Here is a 21,943-nt window from a genome sequence, read left to right as displayed (position 1 = left end):
TATGGTGCTTTATTATTTGCATTTTTAAATGATAAACACTCCCCTCTTATACTCATTTATTTCAAATTAAGGACTTTACTCTGTCTGTGTGTTTATTAAATTTGACTATGGGGTTAGCAATGGGGATGTCTTATAGACTCCTCTCCATTACTAACCCCTGGGATTAATGTCAGCGGCCACAAAATAGCTGATGTTAACCCCACAACTATTACCCCACTTGCCACCGCTCCAGGGAAAGTGGGAAGAGCGAAGGCTAAGCCCCAGATTCACTCTTCTGATGGATGATTCATTTCTGGGGCGGCTGAGGGCTGATGTTCTTAGTCTGGGAGAGAGTTAATATCCATGGCCCCTTCCTAGCCTATTAATATCAGCTTGCACCTGTTTGCCTAGCCTTTGCTGGTTATTGAAAATTTAGGGGACCCCACGTCATTTTTTTGTGGGGAGTCGACCCTTATAGATAACCAGTGAAGACTAACTATACAGCTGTGAGCTGATATTAATAGTCTGAGAAGATCCATGTTTATTACCCCTTTCCCAGGCTATAAGCATCAACCCCGAGCTGTTGGCTTTTCCTCAGCTGGTTAAGAATAATAATTTTTTTTATCGGATTGCACTCGTCCGGTTTAAACGCAGATGAGTATGAGCCCTAACTTGTATTGTATTCCTTGAAATTCCTTCTCTGTGCTTGAGTCCAGTGGGAGGTCCTAATTAGTGATTGACAGTATTCTCTAAATATATGTGCATAAAACACAAGCTGGTTATCTGTCTGTGCCTGCCCATTGGACTCCTAAACATAAAGAAAGCAGCAGGAATTTCAATGAATAATATGCAAGTTGCACTTTCTTTTCCTATAAACCTATATATGAATCTGCTCCCTGACTTAATGCCCACAGACCGGGTTTCATGTTCAATGTAGCCGATTCCCTTTAAAAAAAAAAAAAAAAAAAACCAAAAAACGTAAAAAAATGAATGTATTTGTTAGAATAAATTGATGCTATGCTGCCGGTTGATTTGTTAATCCAGATTATAACCTGACTGTGGCTTTACCAAGTCGCAGCATTAATTATCCTCCGTACATTATACAGGTGTCATAAGCGGCTTCTCCTACATCCTGGTTTACCTCTGTAGTGATCAGGACATGAAAGAGCAGAGTAATCCAAGGAAGCGGTGAGGCGGTGTGAGCAGCAGATTAGGCCGGTGTGACTTAAACTATGGCATTTTTGCCGACATGTATGCTTCGCTTTTCTTATTACTTTCAGAGGAACTATCGAATACTATTAATTTTACTAAAAAAAAACGCCAGCGGGCCTCCACACTCCTATCTCTGCTTCCTCTTGTCACCACTAGGGGTAGTTTATATAGTGTACTTTCAAAAAGTATTTATATCTTGTGACCTTTTCCACTCTTAAATATATTTTATTGGGTTTTTATGTGATACCAACACAAAGTTGCAAGTATTTGACATGTAAAGGAAATTATTCATGGTTTTCTAATTATTTAAAAAATAAATCTGAAATTTGTGATTTGCATTTGTATTCAGCCTCTCCTGAGTCAATAATTTGTAGGACCACCTTTCTCTGCAATTACTGCACCAAGTCTTTTGGGGTATGTATCGATCAGCTTTGCACATCTGTAGGTGACATTTTTGCCCATTCTTCTTTGCTCTCTCACTCAGTGAGATTGGATGGAGGCATCTTGTCACAGATTCTCAATGGGATTTCAGTCTGGACTGTGACTGGGCCTTCACACACATGAATATGCTGTGATCTAAACCATCCATTGTAGCTCTGGCAGGATGTGTAGAGTCATTGTCCTACTTGAAGGTGAAACTACGCCCCAGTCTCAAGTCTTTCCACAGCCTCTAACAGGTTTTCCTCCAGGATTGCCCTGTATTTATCTCCATCCATCTTCCCATCAGCTCTGACCAGCTTCACTGTCCCTGCTGAAGAAAAGCCTCCCCACAGCATGATGCTGCCACCATCATATTTGACAGTAGGGATGGTGTTTTCAGGGTGATGTGCAGTGTTAGTTTTCACCACATGTAGCATTTGAATTTAGCCCAAAATGTTCTACTTTGGTCTCCTCTGACCCGAGCACCTTCTTCTACATGACAGCTGTCTCCCCTACATGGCTTTTTGTAAACTGCAAACGGGACTTCTTATGGCTTGCTTTCAAAAATGGCTTTCAAAAAGGCCAGATATGTGGCGTGTACTACGAATAGTTGTCATGTGGACAGATTTTCTCCCTCCAGAGCTGTTGATTTCTGCAGCTCAGGAGGGAGAAAATCTGACCACAGTGATTCCAGAGTGACCATGTGCCTCTTGGCTACTTCTCTAATTAGTGCTCTCCTTGCTTGGGATGTCACTTTAGGTAGACGGCCATGCCTAGGTAGGATTGCAGTTGTGCCATACTCCTTCCATTTTTGGATGATGGATTGAACAGTGCTTCATGAGATGTTTAGAGCTTGGGCTATTTTTTTTATAACCTAACTATGCTTTCATCTTCTCTACAACTTTATCCCTGACATGTCTGGTGTGTTCCTTGGTTTTCATGATGCTGTTGGATCCCTAATGTTCTCACACAAACCTCTGAGGCCTTCACAGAACAGCTGTAGTTATATTGAGAATAAATTACACAGGTGGACGCAGTTTACTAATTATGTGATTCTGGAGGCAATTGGTAAACTCAGGATTTTGGTTGAGGTTTTCAGACTACAGAGGGCTGAATACAAATGCACGTCACTATTTTTAGATTTATATTTTGAAAAATAATTAAAGCCATATATCATTGCTTTACACTTCACAAATACTTGCTACGTTGTGTTGGTATATCACATAAAATCTCAATAAAATACATCTGTGGGTGTAACGTGAAGAAAATGTGGAAAAGTTCACTGGGCATGAAGACTTTTTCAAGGCATGGCACCTAAAAATACTTTGTATATGATTTCTATTGACTTGATCAGGAGCTGCGAGATCACCCCCTAGTGGTTGCAACTGGTAGCTGAGACGTATGCATACAAAAAGCATTACACTGCTAAGATTATGCGTTTTCCTAATATATTTTGATAAATCTGTTTTTCCAATTATCATTTTACTGATTGTCGTGATGCATTTAACTGTGGATTTATGAAAAGAGAACCATTAAATAATTATTTCTAGAATGATGGAAGTGTTGAGCAGGGTATGTGCGACAGGCAGCAAATTGTGGTTTTCATAGGGTAAATAGAAGCTTGCAGTATCATGTAATTACACTAGGTGGCAGTAGAAGAACACAGATGTACTGATGCCAGGCTGGCTCTGCAGCCATAAAGCAGATATTCCCTATTATTGAGGATTTATGTCGGGGTGAATCCACACTGCGGTGTCTGCTGTGTGTGCTAGAAAAGCCCATAGGTGCACATTACTCTGACACAGGCCAAAAGTGTATTTTTGGCTTTTTCAGACAAGTATAGGTCAGTTTACTATTTTCACTTTTAATAAATGAGCCTATGGGTGACACATGCTGCTCATGTATTTCCTCCGGAGCAGAACTCTCATGGACATGGCACTTAATTGACCTTTTACTGTCCAAATTGGTGACTCACTAGTTCTGAGGATGAAGCTGATGGAATAGGGCGCCTCCTGCAGTCCTGGGCTATTAACTGCAGTCCTACGTAACACCACAGATGTGTACCATTTTGAACCATAGCCATGTAATAATCTGTACCCTGAGTCATAGCCATGTAAAATCTGTGTTGTTACATAGGACTGCAATTATCTGTACCCAGAGTCATGACCATGTAATATGTGGTATTGCATAGGACTGAACTTATCTGTACCTAAAGTAATACCACATATATTACATGACTATGACTCGTGATGCAGAGAAGTGCAGTCCTATGTAACACCACAGATATTGCAAGGCTATGATCTGGGGCCAGATAAGTGTAGTCTTGTGTAACACCACAGGTGATATATGGCTGTGACTCTGGGAACAGATACCGGCAGTCCTATGTAACAGTGCACCTAATGTCACAGTACAGTCTGGTCAGCTGATTCCATCCATTCTATTCCTCCCTGTTACTTGATTACACATTCTTAAAAAAAGAACGCTTCATCCGCATTATAATATCTGTATTTTAGGCTTTGGCTCAATCCTTGGTTTAGGATTTGCCAGGGTCTTGATTTTGACCCTTCCTTACCTTGCAGTGAGATCAGTCGTCTGGACCTGGGGCTTATCGTGGAAATGTGGAATAAAGGCCTCATCTGGGACACCATGGTGGGCACCCTGTGGATCCCGCTGCAGACAATCCGACAATCGGACGAGGTGAGAACAGATGCAAAGCTAAAGGATCATAGTAATCGTCAATGAAACCTTGTTTTCTTGGCGTTTCTACTCATATTTTCCAATTTTGGTACAGAAATGATTAAAGGGTTGTCATCTTCAAAAATGGGTACATATGAGCAATTATTGCAGTTCACTGTTTATTAAAATTTGTAGCCATTTTTTTGAAATATTAATATTTTGTTTGCTTCCCTGCCTTGGAGATCGACCACTGCTGCTGGACAGCTTAACATGTGCAGTGCTTACAAGCTTAATAGAAAAGAGCTTGCAAGCACAGTTTTGAAGGTTGCCAGGATCACTTGAGCGCGCCCCTGCTTACTTTCTAGCCCCCGCCAGCTTCAGCACAATGCTCACAAGCTATTGGCAGCGATGGTCGGACTCCTAGGCAACAAGCTGTAAACAAGTGTGTGAGTATCTCAAGAACAGCTGCAAATTTTAATAAGCGGTGAATTGCCAAAGTGCTTATTTTTATAATATCCATCTCTAGAGACAAGAGAAACCCTATAAATAATTGACCCGACCTTGTAGTGGATCTGCTGCGGCCAGAGACCTGTCCAGCCGAACAGATTCAGTGGGGAAAATAAGTATTTGATACACTGCCGATTTTGCAGTTTTCCCACCTACAAAGAATGGAGAGGTCTGTAATTTTTATTGTAGGTACACTTCACCTGTGAGAGACAGAATCTAGAAATAAAAACAAGAAAATCACATTGTATGATTTTTATATAATTAACTTGCATTTTATTGCATGAAATAAGTATTTGATCACCTACCAACCAGCAAGAATTCTGTCTCTCACAGACCTATTGGTTTTTCTTTAAGCCCTCCCACTCTGTACTCATTATCTGTATTAATTGCACCTGTTTGAACTCATTACGTGTATAAAAGACACCTGTCCCCACACTCATTCAATCACACGCCAACCTCTCCACCATGGCCAAGACCAAAGAACTGTCTAAGGACACCAGGGACAAAATTTTAGACCTGCACAAGGCTGGGATGGGCTACAGGACAATAGACAAGCGGTTTGTTGAGAAGGCAACAACTGTTGGTGCAATAATTAGAAAATGGAAGAAACACAAGATGACTGTCAATCTTCCTCAGTCTGGGGCTCCATTCAAGATCTCGCCTTGTGGGGTAAGGATGATTCTGAGAAAGGTCAGGAATCCGCCCAGAACTACATGGGAGGACCTGGTCAATGGCCTGAAGAGAGCTGGGACCACAGTCTCAAACATTACAGTTAGTAACACACTACACTGTCATGGATTTAAATCCTGCAAGGTCCCCCTGCTCACGTCAGCACATGGTCACTGACTAACTTCTAAAGGGCCTGGACATCTGGATGATCCAGATGAGGCATGGGAGAAGGTCATGTGGTCAGATGAGACCAAAATAGAGCTTTTTGATATCAACTCCACTCACTGTGTTTGGAGGAAGAAGGATGAGTACAACCCCAAGAACACCATCCCAACCGTGAAGCATGGTGTTGGAAACCTCATACTATGGGGGTGTTTTCTGAAAAGGTGACTTTGTGGTGCCCCTGAGGGTTCAGTTGCCACAGAGGTACTGCACCTCACCCAGAGGTGTGGTATCTCCTTCTCTCAGGTAAGGAGGGAATGCTGCCTGGAACTCCAACACCCGCATTCAACATTACACTGCTCCGGGCCGGCTGGAAGGGCAAGATGCAATGTGTTTCCTGCTGAGCCCTGTCCCTGGCTGGAGTGGGGGGAACCCAAAGGTAGGGGGAACCAGTAGTGGGTGTGGGTGGAGGAAGCAGGGTAGGGTAGCACCATAGAAGGAGGTATAAAACGGGAAGCCATCTTAGGGTGGCAGTTCAGTCAGTCAGAACAGTAGGAGAAGTTAGTCAGTCGGGGAGCAGAGTCTCTTGAGGAGCTCTGCCCCACAAGTGGGGCCTAGTGCTAGAGGCCCAGGAGGGGAGCAGAGGAGGAAGGCTCCGTTCTATTGAAGGGATCCCAGGGGTTACGGCGAGTGCAAGACGGCACCCGTACGCCCCGAGTCTGTCAGAAGACAGAGGGATCAGGCCGCAAGAAGGGGACTGACCCCTGGACCAACCGTGTTACTTCAGGTCTCGGCTGGAAAAGCCGGAGGCTTCTGGCTTATATAGTGCAGTTGCCAAAGCCTCATCCTAGTCACCGTGAGGGTCAAGCAGGTCTGGGAACTCCAAGTTATCCAGAGGGACTTCAGAGCACCCGAGCGGGACTGTGAGTGGGGAAGCGCAGGGCAGGAGGGAGAAGACCCAGCGTGAAGTCTTTCTAGAGAGGAACATCAGAAAGTGGGGTTCCGTTAGGTGCTTTTAACCTACCTGAGGAAGAGCTGAACCCCCGGTCTGGTGAACGCAGTGCGACGTGGGAGGCTGGCACCCGCGCAGTGTGTCAGTGGAACGTACATGAGAACTGCACCGCACTGCCTCCGTCCATTATTTCAGTTGTGCCATCCACCTGCACTACAAGTCCCAGCATCACCACCATCAAACTCCACACTGCCCCGGGGGCCCTCTCCACCTGTGGGGAGCAGAACGCCTCAGCTGCCATCCCATCACCCCCCCGGAGGTCTGCAGCAGTTCTGGTAAACCTTACCAGGTACCACAGGTGGCTTCACAAACTATTTATTTTATTTTCCTATCCAAGTTACAATCCCCCTTTTTGGTTGACCGCCCTGTGCCACGGACCGGGCCAGCCACTGTGACATATCCCCCCACCAGCATCCATAGGCCCGGCTGCCGAGTACCCCATTTCCCCGGGGGCGCGTCAACTTCACCGTATTGAAAGGAGGATGGATGGGATCATGTATCGCGAGAATTTGGCCAACAACCTCCTTCCCTCAGTAAGAGCATTGAAGATGGGTCGTGGCTGGGTCTTCCAGCATCACAATGACCCGAAACCCACAGCCAGGGCAACAAAGGAGTGGCTCCATAAGAAGGATTTTGAGGTCCTGGAGTGGCCTAGCCAGTCTCCAGACCTCAGCCCAATAGAAAATCTTTGGTGGGAGCTGAAACTCAATGTTGCCCAGCGACAGCCCCGAAACCTGAAAGATCTGGAGAAGATCTGTATGGAGGAGTGGGCCAAAATCCCTGCTGCAGTGTATGCAAACCTGGTCAAGAACTACAGGAAATGTCTGACCTCTGTAATTGCAAACAAAGGTTTATGGACCAAATATTAAGTTCCGTTTTTCTATTGTATCAAATACTTATTTAATGCAATAAAATGCAAATTAATTATGTAAAAATCATACAATGTGATTTTCTGGTTTTTATTTTTAGATTCTGTCTCTCACAGGTGAAGTGTACCCACGATAAAAATTACAGACCTCTCCATTCATTGTAGGTGGGAAAACTTGCAAAATCGGCAGTGTATCAAATACTTGTTTACCCCACTGTACAGCTCCTGATCACTAGACTTAACTTATTCCCTATAGAATAAAAAATGTATCTTTCATTTTCTTCTATATGGAGGTCTAAGATATTTCTAGAAGTAGAAGTTGAGTATATGGCACGGCCCAAGCATAGACACATAAGGGATTATTGTCTCGTTTCCACCAGGAGGGTCCCGGAGAGTGGACAGCGCTGGAGGCTGAGGTCCTGATGAAGGACGATGAGATCTGCGGCACCCGGAACCCCACTCTTCATAAGATCTTACTGGACACCAGGTTCGAGTTGCCTTTCGGTGAGTTTTGGGCATTTTCACTCCTCTAATTTTTCCTCAGATGCATGTTGACGACATGGAAGGAGGATCCTGTGCTAGATATTGTCCGTCCTTCTATCTCCTATTGGTCAAACTACAGTCGTTAATATCCACCCTGACCTTACGGATGGCCAAATCTTCTTCCGCTGCTGGTTGAGGAAAAATTTCACTTTTGGACCTCCTAAATTTTAAAATCTTATATAAATTTGCAGAAATAATAATCTTGTGATTTAAATAATTTTACTAATGTGACATCCAGAGCCGCATTCACAGTTCTTCAGCCTCTTTCAGCGCTCGTGTCTGCTGACCTCTGTAGGTTTAGCCTCCGTACAAAGTATTTTACATTTTTTGAAAATTGTGAGATTCTGAAAAAAAAACCTAAAACATTTGTAGAGATTTCTATATGGAAACTGTGAGGGTTCTGATTTTCAGCTCTGGAGGTGACTAGTGTAGAAGACAGAATTGGAGTAAACCACAACAAATAGCGCGTTACTGAATGTAGAGGTGTATCGGATGAGACTCCATTACTTAGAAGCATAGAGTGCCGCTCCTCCTCGGGGGGAGAATTAGCCGATCAGCATGGGACCCATCTCGGTGATTTCTCTTCTGCTGTCAAGTCATTTAGCGACTCTAAAGTTTCCTGATCGAGGAAGGAAAGTTTCTCGTTATCGTGGGGAATGCCATTATCATGATGACATAATTCCTCTGATGACGGAGAGGCTTCATTATGGAAGCTCTGAACGTCAACCTTGGAGACCTTTAATGCACCTGGGAGCCAAAAACTTTTTGTTGAGAAAACATAGACTCTGAATTTGTCCATAGAGGTTATATTCTTGCCGGCATTTTAAAAGGAACCTCCCCTCCCGCTTGATTCATGCTGCCCAAACCACTTGCAGCATGCATCGGAGCTTTGTTGTATGATCGCAGCAAAGTTTATTTTTCTCTTTAAACGCTCCGGCAAAAATATATATTTTTAAAGATCCGGTTAGGGAGCATAGTCCGGTGCTAACATCTCCCATCTGGCTTTTCCTCGTGATGCTCCAGTTGATTAAAAGGTCTCCCCAATTTGTGTACACGGGTAGAAACCTGTCAATCACCTGTAGAGTAGCAGGGAGAAGCTGACCAGGGAGGGCACCGGACTAGTCCCTTCTTTCCCCATCCCCTGACCCCTGGCTGGCTCTTCAAACTATATATTCTCTGAAACGCCAGCAATCATGCAGCCAGGCTCTGATTCATTCCCTGATTCCAGCGATGTATCACTTAATATTGTACATGCTGCCGTTTTCATAAAATCCCTGTTTTATCTGCTGAAGTTCTTTGAATGCTGAGGTCTGTCTAACCCCTCCCACACAACTCATTGGCCACTTTCTGTGTACACTGTGCATAGGCAGAAATCTGCCAATCAGTGGTGGCAGCCTAAGTGTTATTAGTGGTTGCGTGCACACAACCTGACCAGGTGAGCACTAATAAGTTATTTTCTCAATATTGTTACTCAGATAAGACCCTATTTTTGTGCTTTGTGTCTTTCCAGTTCTCTCTTTACTTGAATCAGTGGTGAGGGTGTGGTTATGCAGAGCTTGTGGAAGCAGATTTTAGTTCTCAAGTGATAATCACCTGCTGATAAAACAGCAATTTTATCAAAACTACAGCAAGCAGCCTAGTAAGTGACACATCGGTGGAATCTGGGTCTCTGCCTCTCCATGTTGCTCTCAAATTAGGGGGGAATTTTTGATTAATGGTCGTTTAATGTGTACATCACAAGATTTCCCCGAAATGCATGTTAAAGGATTAGTCCACATTAAGGGACTTATTTAGCCAATTTACATGCATTTTTCAATTGGTTTTCATTCAAAATTTTGCACAGTTTTTTTTGCTTTTACAGGCTTTTATTTTTCTCTATATTTAGCTTTGATGTTGTCGGTGGTCAAAAATCAGCTGAGAAGAGCTCCGATAAAGACAGATAAGTTACCAGTCAGACCATTATAGTGACAGATATAGACGGAGGCTATAGAAAGCAAACGGTGCAAATCTTTGTAATGAAACCCTAGTTCAAAAATGAATTTTAGCCTGAAATACATGCATTTTAAATATAATAATAATAATAAATGTAAAAAAAATATTGGCCCGAAAAGTAGACAACTCCTTTTAAAAGTATGGGCAATTTTCAGTGTGAATTCAGCCTCGGGGTATGTGCACACATTGAGTATTTGCTTCAGTTTTTTTTTTTTGCAGGAAAAACGCTCCAATTTTTTTTTTTTTTTTTTTATCACATGCATTTTTTTTTTACCTTTTAAATTTATTTATGTGAAAAATGCTGCGAAAACATTGAAATAAGTGACATGCTGCAGATTTAAAAAAAGACAAAAAAAAACACTTTGGTTCAAATCTGCAAGGAAAAAATGCAGCGTGTGTGTGAGATTTCAGAAATCTCATTCACTTTGCTGGTACTATAAAACACGTTTGTTTCCACTGTAAAAAGATAGCAAAAAACACTGAGCAAGCTCTTATTGTGCTCATAGACAGCTGTGCATATCTGTATGCAGTGAGCTCCTCCTAGTGGCTGATATAGGTAGACAGAACTTTATCATGCAACTGTATGGCTACAAGAATGGAAGCATGTGATTTTAGAACTGTGTATCAGAAAAATAAAGTAGGGGCGGACCTTTTGCCGTAGGGGCGGACCTTTTGCCGTAGGGGCGGACCTTTTGCCGTAGGGGCGGACCTTTTGCCGTAGGGGCGGACCTTTTGCCGCAAGGACATTACTTTTCTGTCCTTGATGGCGTAGGGCTGTGCCATAATTCGCTGACATAGTCATGTAACATGACGTCTTTCCCTGACTTGAAACCGACCGCAATGATAAAAGCTCTTTTTCTAGAATGTTTGCAACTTTTTCATTTCCAGGCATCCATTCTAGTAAGTGGGTTTTCTAAAAATCTGTTTTTAAGAGATTTTCACATTTAGGCCACGGCCCCACTATCCGTATTCGGTCAGTATTTTTTCTCAGGAGTGGGAGTCAAAACCAAGTGAGGAACAATCAGAGAAAAGGTATAATAAATGCAGAATTGGTGACTTGTTTCTATTATACCTTTCCTCTGATTATTCTTCACCTGGTTTTGGCTCCCACTCCTGAGAAAAAATACTGACCGAATACTGATAGTGGGGCTGTGGCCTTACTGCTAAAATCTTAATGTCACTGGTGACCATGGCCATGTTCTGTGGACAAGATAAGTGCAGTTTGGTGCAAACCTTTTGTTGAATTCCTAGGAAGCTCTTTTTGCAACAATAGAGGCGCAGTTTGCAGTGACCTCAGATAGAACGAAAAGATTGTCTTGGATGCCAGTGACATATAACTGCGGAGCGGGGAGGCAAGAGCCAAGTGTGAAAACAAGTGGTGAGGGCTGTGTAACTGCAATGATATGGGTGCACAATGTCTTCACAACTCAGTAAATAAAGTATTTTCATTCCAGTTCCACATAGTTATTTCCCCCTCAGTAATGTTATTGCATTAATTCCACATGGCAACTCTGCAGTGTTACATTCTTATAGGGGCCGTATTTATAGTAGTTATATTCTTGTACACAGGGGGTAGTATTATAGTAGTTATATTCTTGTACATAGGGGGCAGTATTATAGTAGTTATATTCTTGTACATAGGGGGCAGTATTATAGTAGTTCTATTCATGTACATAGGAGCAGTATTATAGTAGTTATATTCTTGTACATAGGGACAGTATTATAGTAGTTATTTTCTTGTACATAGAGGGCAGTATTATAGTAGTTATATTCTTGTACATAGGGGGCAGTATTATAGTAGTTTTATTCTTGTACATAGGGGAGCAGTATTATAGTAGTTATATTCTTGTACATAGGGGCAGTATTATAGTAGTTATATTCTTGTATATAGGAGCAGTATTATAGTAGTTATATTCTTGTACATAGGAGTAGTATTATAGTAGCTATATTCTTGTATATAGGAGCAGTATTATAGTAGCTATATTCTTGTACATAGGAGCAGTATTATAGTGGCTATATTCTTGTACATAGGAGAAGTATTATAGTAGTTATATTCTTGTACACAGGGGCAGTATTATTGTTATATTCTTGTACATAGGGGGCAGTATTATAGTAGTTATATTCTTGTACATAGGGAGCAGTATTATAGTAGTTATATTCTTGTACATGGGGCAGTATTATAGTAGTTATATTCTTGTGCATAGGGGGCAGTATTATAGTAGTTATATTCTTGTACATAGGAGCAGTATTATAGTAGTTATATTGTACATAGGTGATAGTATTATAGTAGTTATATTCTTGTACATAGGGGGCAGTATTATAGTAGTTATATTCTTGTACATAGGAGCAGTATTATAGTAGTTAGTTATATTCTTGTATATAGGAGCAGTATTATAGTAGTTATATTCTTATGTATAAGGGGCAGTATTATAGAAGCTAGGGTAGTAATGGTTTGCAGCTGTTAGGTCAACAGTTAATATGCAGAATTACTTTAGTTTGATAAGAAAAACAAAATTCAGGTTAATGGAGGAGAAACTAAGCATCAATGAGAGCGCCTTGCATGGTTAGGATATGAAATATTTTCTTTATTCTGATTATTTATTTTTACTAATCAGTAAATTGCAGAAAGTGTAATTTTTTTTGGACAAATTGGAATGCCATAAAAATTGTAATTACTATAATATGTCTACAGGGCAGAATTCTGATAGGAACACAATAGCTGTATTTACTGTGAACTGTAAAATGCTGATATTTGCAGTAGCAATCATCTCTGTAAAAACTCCTCTAGCTGATGGGCGGTTGTCATCCCTGCGGCAGTGCCGTTTGCAAATTTAGAAAAATCTTTAAAAAAAAAAAAAGTTGTATAAACTCTCATTACCAGGTAATTTTGTGCTGCCTGTATTCATTTTATATTATGTCAGCATGTAAGGTGGCCATTCACTACCATTCGACTGACTCTATCCCTTCCTTAATAGTATCTTGCGTTAGCAATTTGCACCCTTCATTGAAAAGTACTGGACACCTGTTATCTTCCTGGAGAAGAAAAAGATTGGGCATTTAAATGTGACATGCCTGATTCTGCTTACCCCTTAAGGGCGGAGGAATTAAAAAAAAAAAAAAAAAAAAAAAAAAAAAGATACCTTAATATTTGCCAAATGCCAGAATAATGAGAGCGAGAGAATGTTTTAAGGCATTTTTATTACTTACTGCAAAGTCAAAAGTTTACGTACATTTCATTAATATTTGGTACCATTGCCCTTAAATTGAATGCCTTGGGTCAAACGTTTGGGATATCCTTCCACAAGCTTCTCACAATAGTTGGTCAGAATTTGGGCTCATTCCTCCTGACAAAACTGCTGTAACTGATCCAGGATTGTAGGTCGCCTTGCTCGCACCTTGCCTTTTCAGCTTTGCCCATAAATTTTCAATAGGATTGAGATCAGGGCTTTGTGATGGCCACTCCAAAACATTGACTTTGTTATCCTTAAGCCACTTTGTTACCATTTTGGCAGTATGCTTCAGCTCAATGTCCATTTGGAAGACCCATTTCTGCCCAAGCTTTAACTTCCTGGCTGATGTCTTGAGATGTTGCTTCAGTATTGCCACATAATCTTCTTTTCTCATGATGCCATCTATTTTGTGAAGTGCACCAGTCCCTCCTGTAGCAAAACAACCCCACAACATGATGCTGCCACCCCCATCTTTCACAGTTGGGATGGTGTTTTTAGGCTTCCAAGCTTCTCCCTTTTTCCTCAAAATGTAACGATGGTTACAAAATGGTTAAAAAATCATGGGAAACCTCTTCTGCCTCCCTCAAGGTTAACATACTTGTGTGGCCAGATCTCTCTTCAAGTGGTTAGGCCAACTAGAGGAACATCTGTCTCAGGGAACATCTAGGGAAGAGCTACTTGGCAGATGCCTCAGCTGAATCAGTCTGGATTGTGGCTAGGGCAGCTGTATTATCTAATACTGCCCGACGCGCACTGTGGCTTAAAATGTGGAGTGGAGATGTCACCTGGGGAAATATGTTTTTGGGCCAGCTCTGGATGATATCCTTGGGAAGGCCTCGGACAAAAAGAATACCCTTTCTGAACAGAAGCAAGCCAGGAAGTGTTCCTTTCGTCCCCCTCAGATTCAGCCCTCCCAATATAAAGGGAGGGGAAAATCGGGGCGATGGCTTTTTTCCCCAGTTGCAGGCTATATCTGTCAGTGGATCCTCAGTACCTTCAAAGAGGGTCTTCGCTTGGAGCTCGAGTCTCGTGCCCCTCAAGGTCTAAAGGTCTCTTCCCTTCCATATCGGGAAGCCCAAGATCTGTTATCATCAGGTCTACAAGATCTGCTGGTTTCCGGGGTAATATCACCAGTCCCTTCTGGCGAGGAAGGGACGGGTCATTACTCAAGACTGTTCCTGGTACTGAAGCCTTCAGGGGCCCCTCTTATCATAATCAACCTTAAGTCCCTGAACCGTCACATAAAATACAGACGTTTCAGGATGGAGTCCATCAAGTTGATTATTCCACTAATAGGGAAAGATTATGTGATGGCAACAGTGTACTTAAAAGATGTATATTATCGCATACCAATCCATCCGTCCCACAGGAAATTCCTGCACTTTGCAATCTCCCGGAACAGTGTGACAAAGAATTACCAATACAACGTACTGCCATTCGGCGTCTTGTCAGCACCCCGGGTGTTCACAAAGATTATGGCAGAGTTTGTAACGCTCATTCAGAAGCAAGGTATTTGTATAGTCCCATACCTAGAGGTTGATTGTCGCCCCTTTAGTCGCAACCTTCAACCTTCATGTCTCCAAAACCCTAGAGATCCTTCGTTCTCTGAGTTGGATTCTAACCCTCAGGAAGTCAGAACTCCTTCCCTTGTCAAGGAGAAGATTCCTGAGTGTCCTGCTAGATTCCAACAGACAAACATCGTTTCATCCAAAAGAACATCAAGCAGCCCTCGGATCCAAGGTTTCGATTTTCAGGGTTCAGGAAAACCCAACCTTGAGTGGCCATGTCGTTACTCGGATCGATGACTGCCTGTATCCAGTCAGTGGCCTGGGCTCAGGCTCGCTCGTGACTCTTTCAGGAACACATTCTGAATTCCTGGAACAGACGACAAGCTTCGCTAAACAAAAGAATCAAGACTCTAGGTCTGGTAAAGGCTTTGCTCTCCTGGTGGCTGAACTCCAAAAATCTTAAGAAGGGGATTGCTTGGAGTCAGGATCCTCTAATTACAGTTACCACCAACGCAGCATACGAGGTTGGGGGGCTATGGTGGCACAGACTCCGTTCCAAGGCAGATGGAGTCAGGAGATCAGTATCAGGTCCTCCAACTTCAGGGAGCTAAAGGCAGTGGAGGAAACGCTCAAAGCTGCAGTCAACCGGATTCAGGGGGCACACGTCCGAGTGCTCTCGGACAATATGACCACAGTAGCCTTCCTTCGACATCAAGGAGGCACGAAAGTGGACAGCCTGAAATTATTCGCTGGCCGAATATTCTCCTGGGCAGAACAACACCTTCTGTCTCTATCTGCAATTCACCTGCGAGGTTCAGACAACACCCAAGCAGACTTCCTGAGCAGGAAAGATGTCCATCCAGGAGAATGGAGCCTGAATCAGGATGTGTTTCAGTTCCTAGTATCGAAATGGGGTCTCCCGGAGGTAGATCTCTTCGTCCGTCGTCTAAATGCAAACGTGCTTTCCTTCTTCTCACTAGACCGAAGAGACAATGCCCTGGCGTTAGATGTGTCCGCACATCCATGGCTCTTCAGACTAGCGTATGCATTCCCTCCAATCCCTCTGCTGTCGAGAACCATCCAGAAGATTCGGCTAGACAGAGTTACCACAATACTGGTGGCCCCTCTGTGGCCCAAGAGGTCCTGGTTCGGAGCAACTCTTCCACCCAGACCCTCAGTGGCTAAACCTTACGGAGGCCGAAATTCTAAAGTCCGGATGTCTCTCGGAGAAGGTTATAAGGTTATAAGGACCCTTCAGCAAAGTAGGAAACCAGTGACCAATGCCATATACGGCAAGATATGGAAGAAGTTTCTTTCCTGGTGTGCTCCTGATACTCCTGATCTTCTACACCCTAATGTAGCCCAGATCCTTGATTTCTTACAGAAGGGATTGGAATTAGGTCTTAAACCTAGTACTCTCAAAGTAAAGGTTTCAGCCCTGAGTTCTGTGTTCGATCAAGATCTTGCCTCTCACAGATGGATCAAGAGATTTATGATTTCAGCACTCAGACTTCATCCTAGGAATCAGGCTCATGTACTTACCTGGGACCTTAATGTGGTACTCAAAGGTCTAACTCTCTCTCCCTTTTGAGCCTCTATCCTCGAGCACGCTACAAGCTCTCTCCCATGAGATTGCCTTTCTTGTGGGCATCACTTCGGCCCGAAAAGTGGGAGAACTTCTAGCTCCCTCTGTCAGAGAACTCTACATGAAGGTAACGGAGGATAAGATTATCCTTCGCCTGGATCCCTCATTCCTCCCGAAGGTGGTTTCGGATTTCCATCGCTCTCCAGAAGTCATCCTTCCCTCCTTCTGTCAGAACCCTGCTAATTCTAGGGAAGCAGAGTTCCACTCCTTAGTGTAGAACGATTCTCCGGACATCTATCTTCAGCAGACAGAATCTTGGAGGTTGGACCACAATCTTTTCATCCAACATTCAGGACGTAAGAGGAAGGAAAGCTGCAAAATCCACTATAGCGAACTGGGTTAAGAAGGCAATCAGTGAAGCCTACATCAACCAGAAGCTAACTCCACCGGTTGGTCTGAAAGCACACTATACTTATATGTATACTTATGACTACTAGATCGACATCAGCCTCCTTGGCCGAAAGAGCGGGCGTGTCTTCAGAGCAGATTTGCAGGGCAGCTACGTGGTCTTCCCTTCACACTTTCTCCAAACACTTTAGATTAGACCTATCATATAGTAGGGATTTAGCCTTTGGTAGGAAAGTCCTTCAAACTATTGTCCCTCCCTAACGAAATATCGTTGGTATACCTCCAATGCTGTAGTGGAAGGCGTTTTTGAGAAAATAGAATTAGTCCTTACCGGTAATTGGTTTTCTAGGAGCCTTCCACGACAGCACGAATTTCCCTCCCTACGTGGTTCTTGGATTTCCATGGAACTGTCAGGTAACCCTTTTTCCAGATGATCTTGGTAAACACTGGTGGTTGGCAGTGGGGAGGAGCTTTTTAACCTCTGTGTTCCTGTCCCCCAATAGGGAGTGGACGACATCCTCCAATGCTGTTGTGGAAGGCTCCAAGAAAACGAATTATCGGTAAGGACTAATTCTATTTTTAGTTTCATCAGACCACAGGACATGTCTCCAAAAATTAAAGTCTTTGTTACTGTGTGCATTTGCAAACATTAATCTGGCTTTTTTTAGTTTTTTTTTGTAGTAATGGCTTCTTCCTAGCAGAGTAACCTTTCAGCCCATGTTGATACAGTACTCGTTTCACTGTGGATATTGACATAATCTTACCAGCTTCCACCATCATCTTAACAAGGTCTTTTGCTTTTGTCCTTGGGTTGATATGCACATTCATCTCTGGGACACAGAACCCGTCTCCTTCCTGAGTGGTATGATGGCTGGACATTCCCATCTTGTTTGTGTTGCATATAATTGTTTGTACAGATGAACAAGGCACCTTCAAGTATCTTGAAATTGTACCCAAGGATGAGCCAGACTTGTGCAAGTCCACAATTCTCTTCCTGATATCTTGGCTGATTTCCTTAGACTTCTCCTTGATGCTACACAAAGAAGCAGTGCGTTTCAGGTGTGCATTAAAATACATTCACGGGTGTGTCTCTAGTTAACTCAGATGTTGCCAAAAAAACAGAAGCTTCCAAGCACATGACATCATCATATGGGCAGTCCAGAATTAAACCGTTAAAACCGTCCGTTAAACCGAAATAGTAATCTTGGTGTATGTATACTTATGACTTTGCAGTAAGTAATGAAAATGCCTTTAAAACATTCTCTCTCTCTCATTATTCTGGGATTTGGCAAATATTAAAAATGATGGTAAACCTATTTGACCTAAAACGGGAAAGGTTTATTCTGATTTCATGTCAGATATTGAGAAAAACAGGCATATCTGTCTTTTTATATGGTGTATGTAAACTTTTTTGGTTTCAACTGTATTTCTATTTCTATCATTAGTGCTCAGTAAAATGAGTACACCCCAACTAATTTGTCAGAAAACCTTTAGCTTCCTGAATCCACATTTGCTATGGGAAACCTTGCTACATAACACTCCTACAAATGTGGTCCTCTGATTGCAAACAAGATTTGTTATTTTGCACACCCAAAAAAATATAATTTTCCTTGCAAATTAATTCAAGTCAGTGTTGCAAAAATAAGTCGACCCCAATGAAAGTCTTAAAAGCAAAACTAAAGTTTGGACTACAAAATTGTAATTGACAAGAATTCATCCACATGTAAGTCTAATTATTAATTAAAAAGGTTTACAGCAGACAGTGGAATATAAAAGGGAGGTACTTAAGAAAACACTTCCTATTTCATGATGTCATCAATGGCACCACGTGGAAGAGAAATGGTACAAGACCGAAGAAAGAAAATAACTTCTTTCCAGAAGAAAGGTGAAGGCTACAAGAAGATCAGCAAAGCTTACTCATCAGTCAGAAAATTGTAGGAAAAGTGATAATTTTTTTTTTTTTACAAAGATGGAACTGCTACCATTTCAAAGAGACTTCCAGGCCGACCACTGATGATTAACTCCTAAAAACGATCGTCTTCTGATGAGAAGAGTTGAAGAATATTGACATCCAAATTCGCTGCATTTACTTAAAGTAGAAAACCAAAGCGGGTTAAGTGTTTCCAGTGACACAATACGGAGTACACTGCCAAGTAATAGCATGCATTGGTGTTATCCATGAAGAAGGCCCATGCACAAAATAGCTGCTGGCAATGAGCCAGGGCCATTGCTGAAAATTATGAAGACTACTGGGACTCTATACTCTGGAGTGATCAGACCATGATAAATGTTTTTGGAACTGATGGCTTAAAAACTGTAATCTCGCAAAGGTGAGGAGTACAAAGAAAATACATGGTGCCTACAGTGAAACATGGTGCATGAGAGCTGGTGTCAGGGAGCTTCGTTTCATTGATGGTATCATGAATTCATAAATGTTGCTACATTTCATTGATGCTGCTCTATATTGAAGGAGAAGATGCCACCATCACTCCATGCCCTTGATAGACCCGCACTTTTCCAACGAGACAATGATCCAGAAACACACATCTGTTACATTTCTGAAGATGAACAGGGTGAAAGTGATTCCGTGGCCAAGTGTCTCCTGATCGGAGTCCAACCAAACACCTATGGGGAATTCTGAAGAGATGAGTTGTCATCACTCTCCATCCAGCACCCAGGCTCTAAAAGAGGTCGTTCTTGAAGAATGGAAAAATACACTGCTCAAAAAGATAAAGGGAACACTCAAATAACACATCCTAGATCTGAATGAATGAAATATTCTCATTGAATACTTTGTTCTGTACAAAGTTGAATGTGCTGACAACAAAATCACACAAAAATCATCACTGGAAATCAAATTTATTAACCAATGGAGGCCTGGATTTGGAGTCACCCCCAAAACTAAAGTGGAAAAACACACTACAGGCTGATCCAACTTTGATGTAATGTCCTTAAAACAAGTCCAAATGAGGCTCAGTATTGTGTGTGGCCTCCACGTACCTGTATGACCTCCCTACAACGCCTGGGCATGCTCCTGATGAGGTTGCGGATGGTCTCCTGTGGGATCTCCTCCCAGAACTGGACTAAAGCATCCGCCAACTCCTGGACAGTCTGTGGTGCAGCGTGACGTTGGTGGATGGATCTAGACATGATGTCCCAGATGTGCTCAATCGGATTCAGGTCTGGGGAACGGGCGGGCCAGTCCATAGCTTCAATGCCTTCATCTTGCAGGAACTGCTGACACACTCCAGCCACATGAGGTCTGGCATTGTCCTGCATTAGGAGGAACCCAGGGCCAACCGCACCAGCATATGGTCTCACAAGGGGTCTGAGGATCTCATCTCGGTACCTAATGGCAGTCAGGCTACCTCTGGCGAGCACATGGAGGGCTGTGCGGCCCTCCAAAGAAATGCCACCCCACACCATTACTGACTCACTGCCAAACCGGTCATGTTGAAGGTTGTTGCAGGCAGCAGATCGCTCTCCACAGTGTCTCCAGACTCTGTGACATGTGCTCAGTGTGAACCTGCATTCATCTGTGGAGATCACAGGGCGCCAGTGGCGACTTTGCCAATCCTGGTGTTCTGTGGCAAATGCCAAGCATCCTGCACGATGTTGGGCTGTGAGCACAACCCCCATGTGTGGACGTCAGGCCCCCATACCACCCTCATGGAGTCGGTTTCTAACCGTTTGTGCAGACACATGCACATTTGTGGCCTGCTGGAGGTCATTTTGCAGGTCTCTGGCAGTGCTCCTCCTGTTCCTACTTGCACAAAGGCAGCAAAGGTAGCGGTCCTGCTGCAGCGTTGTTGCCCTCCTACGGCCCCCTCCACGTCTCCTGGTGTACTGGCCTGTCTCCTGGTAGCACCTCCAGCCTCTGGACACTACGCTGACAGACATAGCAAACCTTCTTGCCACAGCTCGCATTGATGTGCCATCCTGGATGAGCTGCACTACCTGAGCAACTTCTGTGGGTTGTAGAGTCCGTCTCAAGCTACCATGAGTGTGAAAGCACAACCAACATTGAAAAGTGACCAAAACATCAGCCAGAAAGCATTGGTACTGAGATGTGGTCTGTGGTCCCCACCTGCAGAACCACTCCTTTTATTGAGGGTGTCTTGATAATTGCCAATAATTTCCATCTATTGTCTATTCCATTTGCACAACAGCATGTGAAATTGATTGTCAATCAGTGTTGCTTCCTAAGTGGACAGTTTGATTTCACAGAAGTTTGATTTACTTGGAGTTATATTCTGTTGTTTAAGTGTTCCCTTTATATTTTTGAGCAGTGTATAAATGTTGCAAAATGTGAACAACTTGTTCATTCCGTCCTTAGAAGACATGGTCCAGTCCTTAACAATCATGGAGGTCATACAGAATACTAAATTTAGTAGTTTTTGAGGTGCGGTGTGCTTATTTTTAAATCAACTAATTGAAGTAAAACTAAAGGTTTTGTTTGAAAGTTATATTAACCTTTCTTTCATGTTATGGGTTAAAAAAAAATTGTTCCTAGAAATTTGTCAAAATTTTGGAAATTTTTCTTGTGTTCAGTGAGATATTGATTAAATCAAGCTACCCTGCCCAGTTAGGGACTGGGGACATGTACAAAATCACTGTGGTCACCGGTTGCTGAAATCCCTTCTTTGTTTTCTGTGCTGCTACATGGTCCATTTTGTTACTTTTTTTCCCTACAGGTGGCGCTCTACAGCCTGAAAATGTATCCTTTTATGTAGGGGTATGTTAGAAGTGTGTGGATTGTCTTGCAGTGATGTGATTTCTGAACCATTTAAAAAAATAAAAATAAAAAAATAATCTCCAGGAAATCTTCTAAGTTTGCAGTCCAAATTTTAGATGTTTCTCTTGTGGGAGTGTCCCTTTCAGTAATGCAGGCTTAGATATAAGCTCTGTTTGTATCCAGGGTGCAATGGTCTTCATTAAGTTATATCAGCACAGCTTCTATCCTGCAGTTATATCTCTTCATGTGCTTTTCCTTTTTAGCTAAAGTCTGTTTTTTTTTTGTTTTTTGTTCCCCCCCCCCCCCCCCCCCACTCCCGGAGACTGTACATGCTTTCTCCTACTCCATAATTCGGAGATCGATGTAAACCCTCGCCGGCCCTTCCTGCTGCTATCCTAAACATTGAGAGAAGGAAGGGTTACGGCAGAGTGACCCGT

The 21,943-nt window shown here is 42.8% G+C and overlaps 1 protein-coding gene across 7 annotated transcripts in view; it reads left to right on the top strand.

Moving 5' to 3' along the window:
* The window catches only part of UNC13B (unc-13 homolog B), a 330,375-nt gene that overhangs the window by 57,067 nt on the left and 251,365 nt on the right, over positions 1–21,943 (top strand). For 4 of the 7 annotated variants that reach the window (XM_073680363.1, XM_073680365.1, XM_073680369.1 and 1 more), the window contains exons 5-7: positions 4,191–4,308; positions 7,886–8,009; positions 17,275–17,331. In XM_073680363.1, coding sequence (XP_073536464.1) covers positions 4,191–4,308; positions 7,886–8,009; positions 17,275–17,331 — 299 coding nt within the window. The remainder of the gene's footprint in view (positions 1–4,190; positions 4,309–7,885; positions 8,010–17,274; positions 17,332–21,943) is intronic. The other 3 variants (XM_073680367.1, XM_073680366.1, XM_073680370.1) reach the window with 1 other exon arrangement.

This window comes from Phyllobates terribilis, unplaced genomic scaffold, assembly GCF_046119375.1.
Source record: "Phyllobates terribilis strain yellow unplaced genomic scaffold, ASM4611937v1 Scaffold_1__5_contigs__length_1240528914, whole genome shotgun sequence".
Classification (NCBI taxonomy): domain Eukaryota; kingdom Metazoa; phylum Chordata; class Amphibia; order Anura; family Dendrobatidae; genus Phyllobates; species Phyllobates terribilis.
Note: the sequence above shows the minus strand (reverse complement) of the source record. Positions and strands in the feature narration are given on the sequence as shown.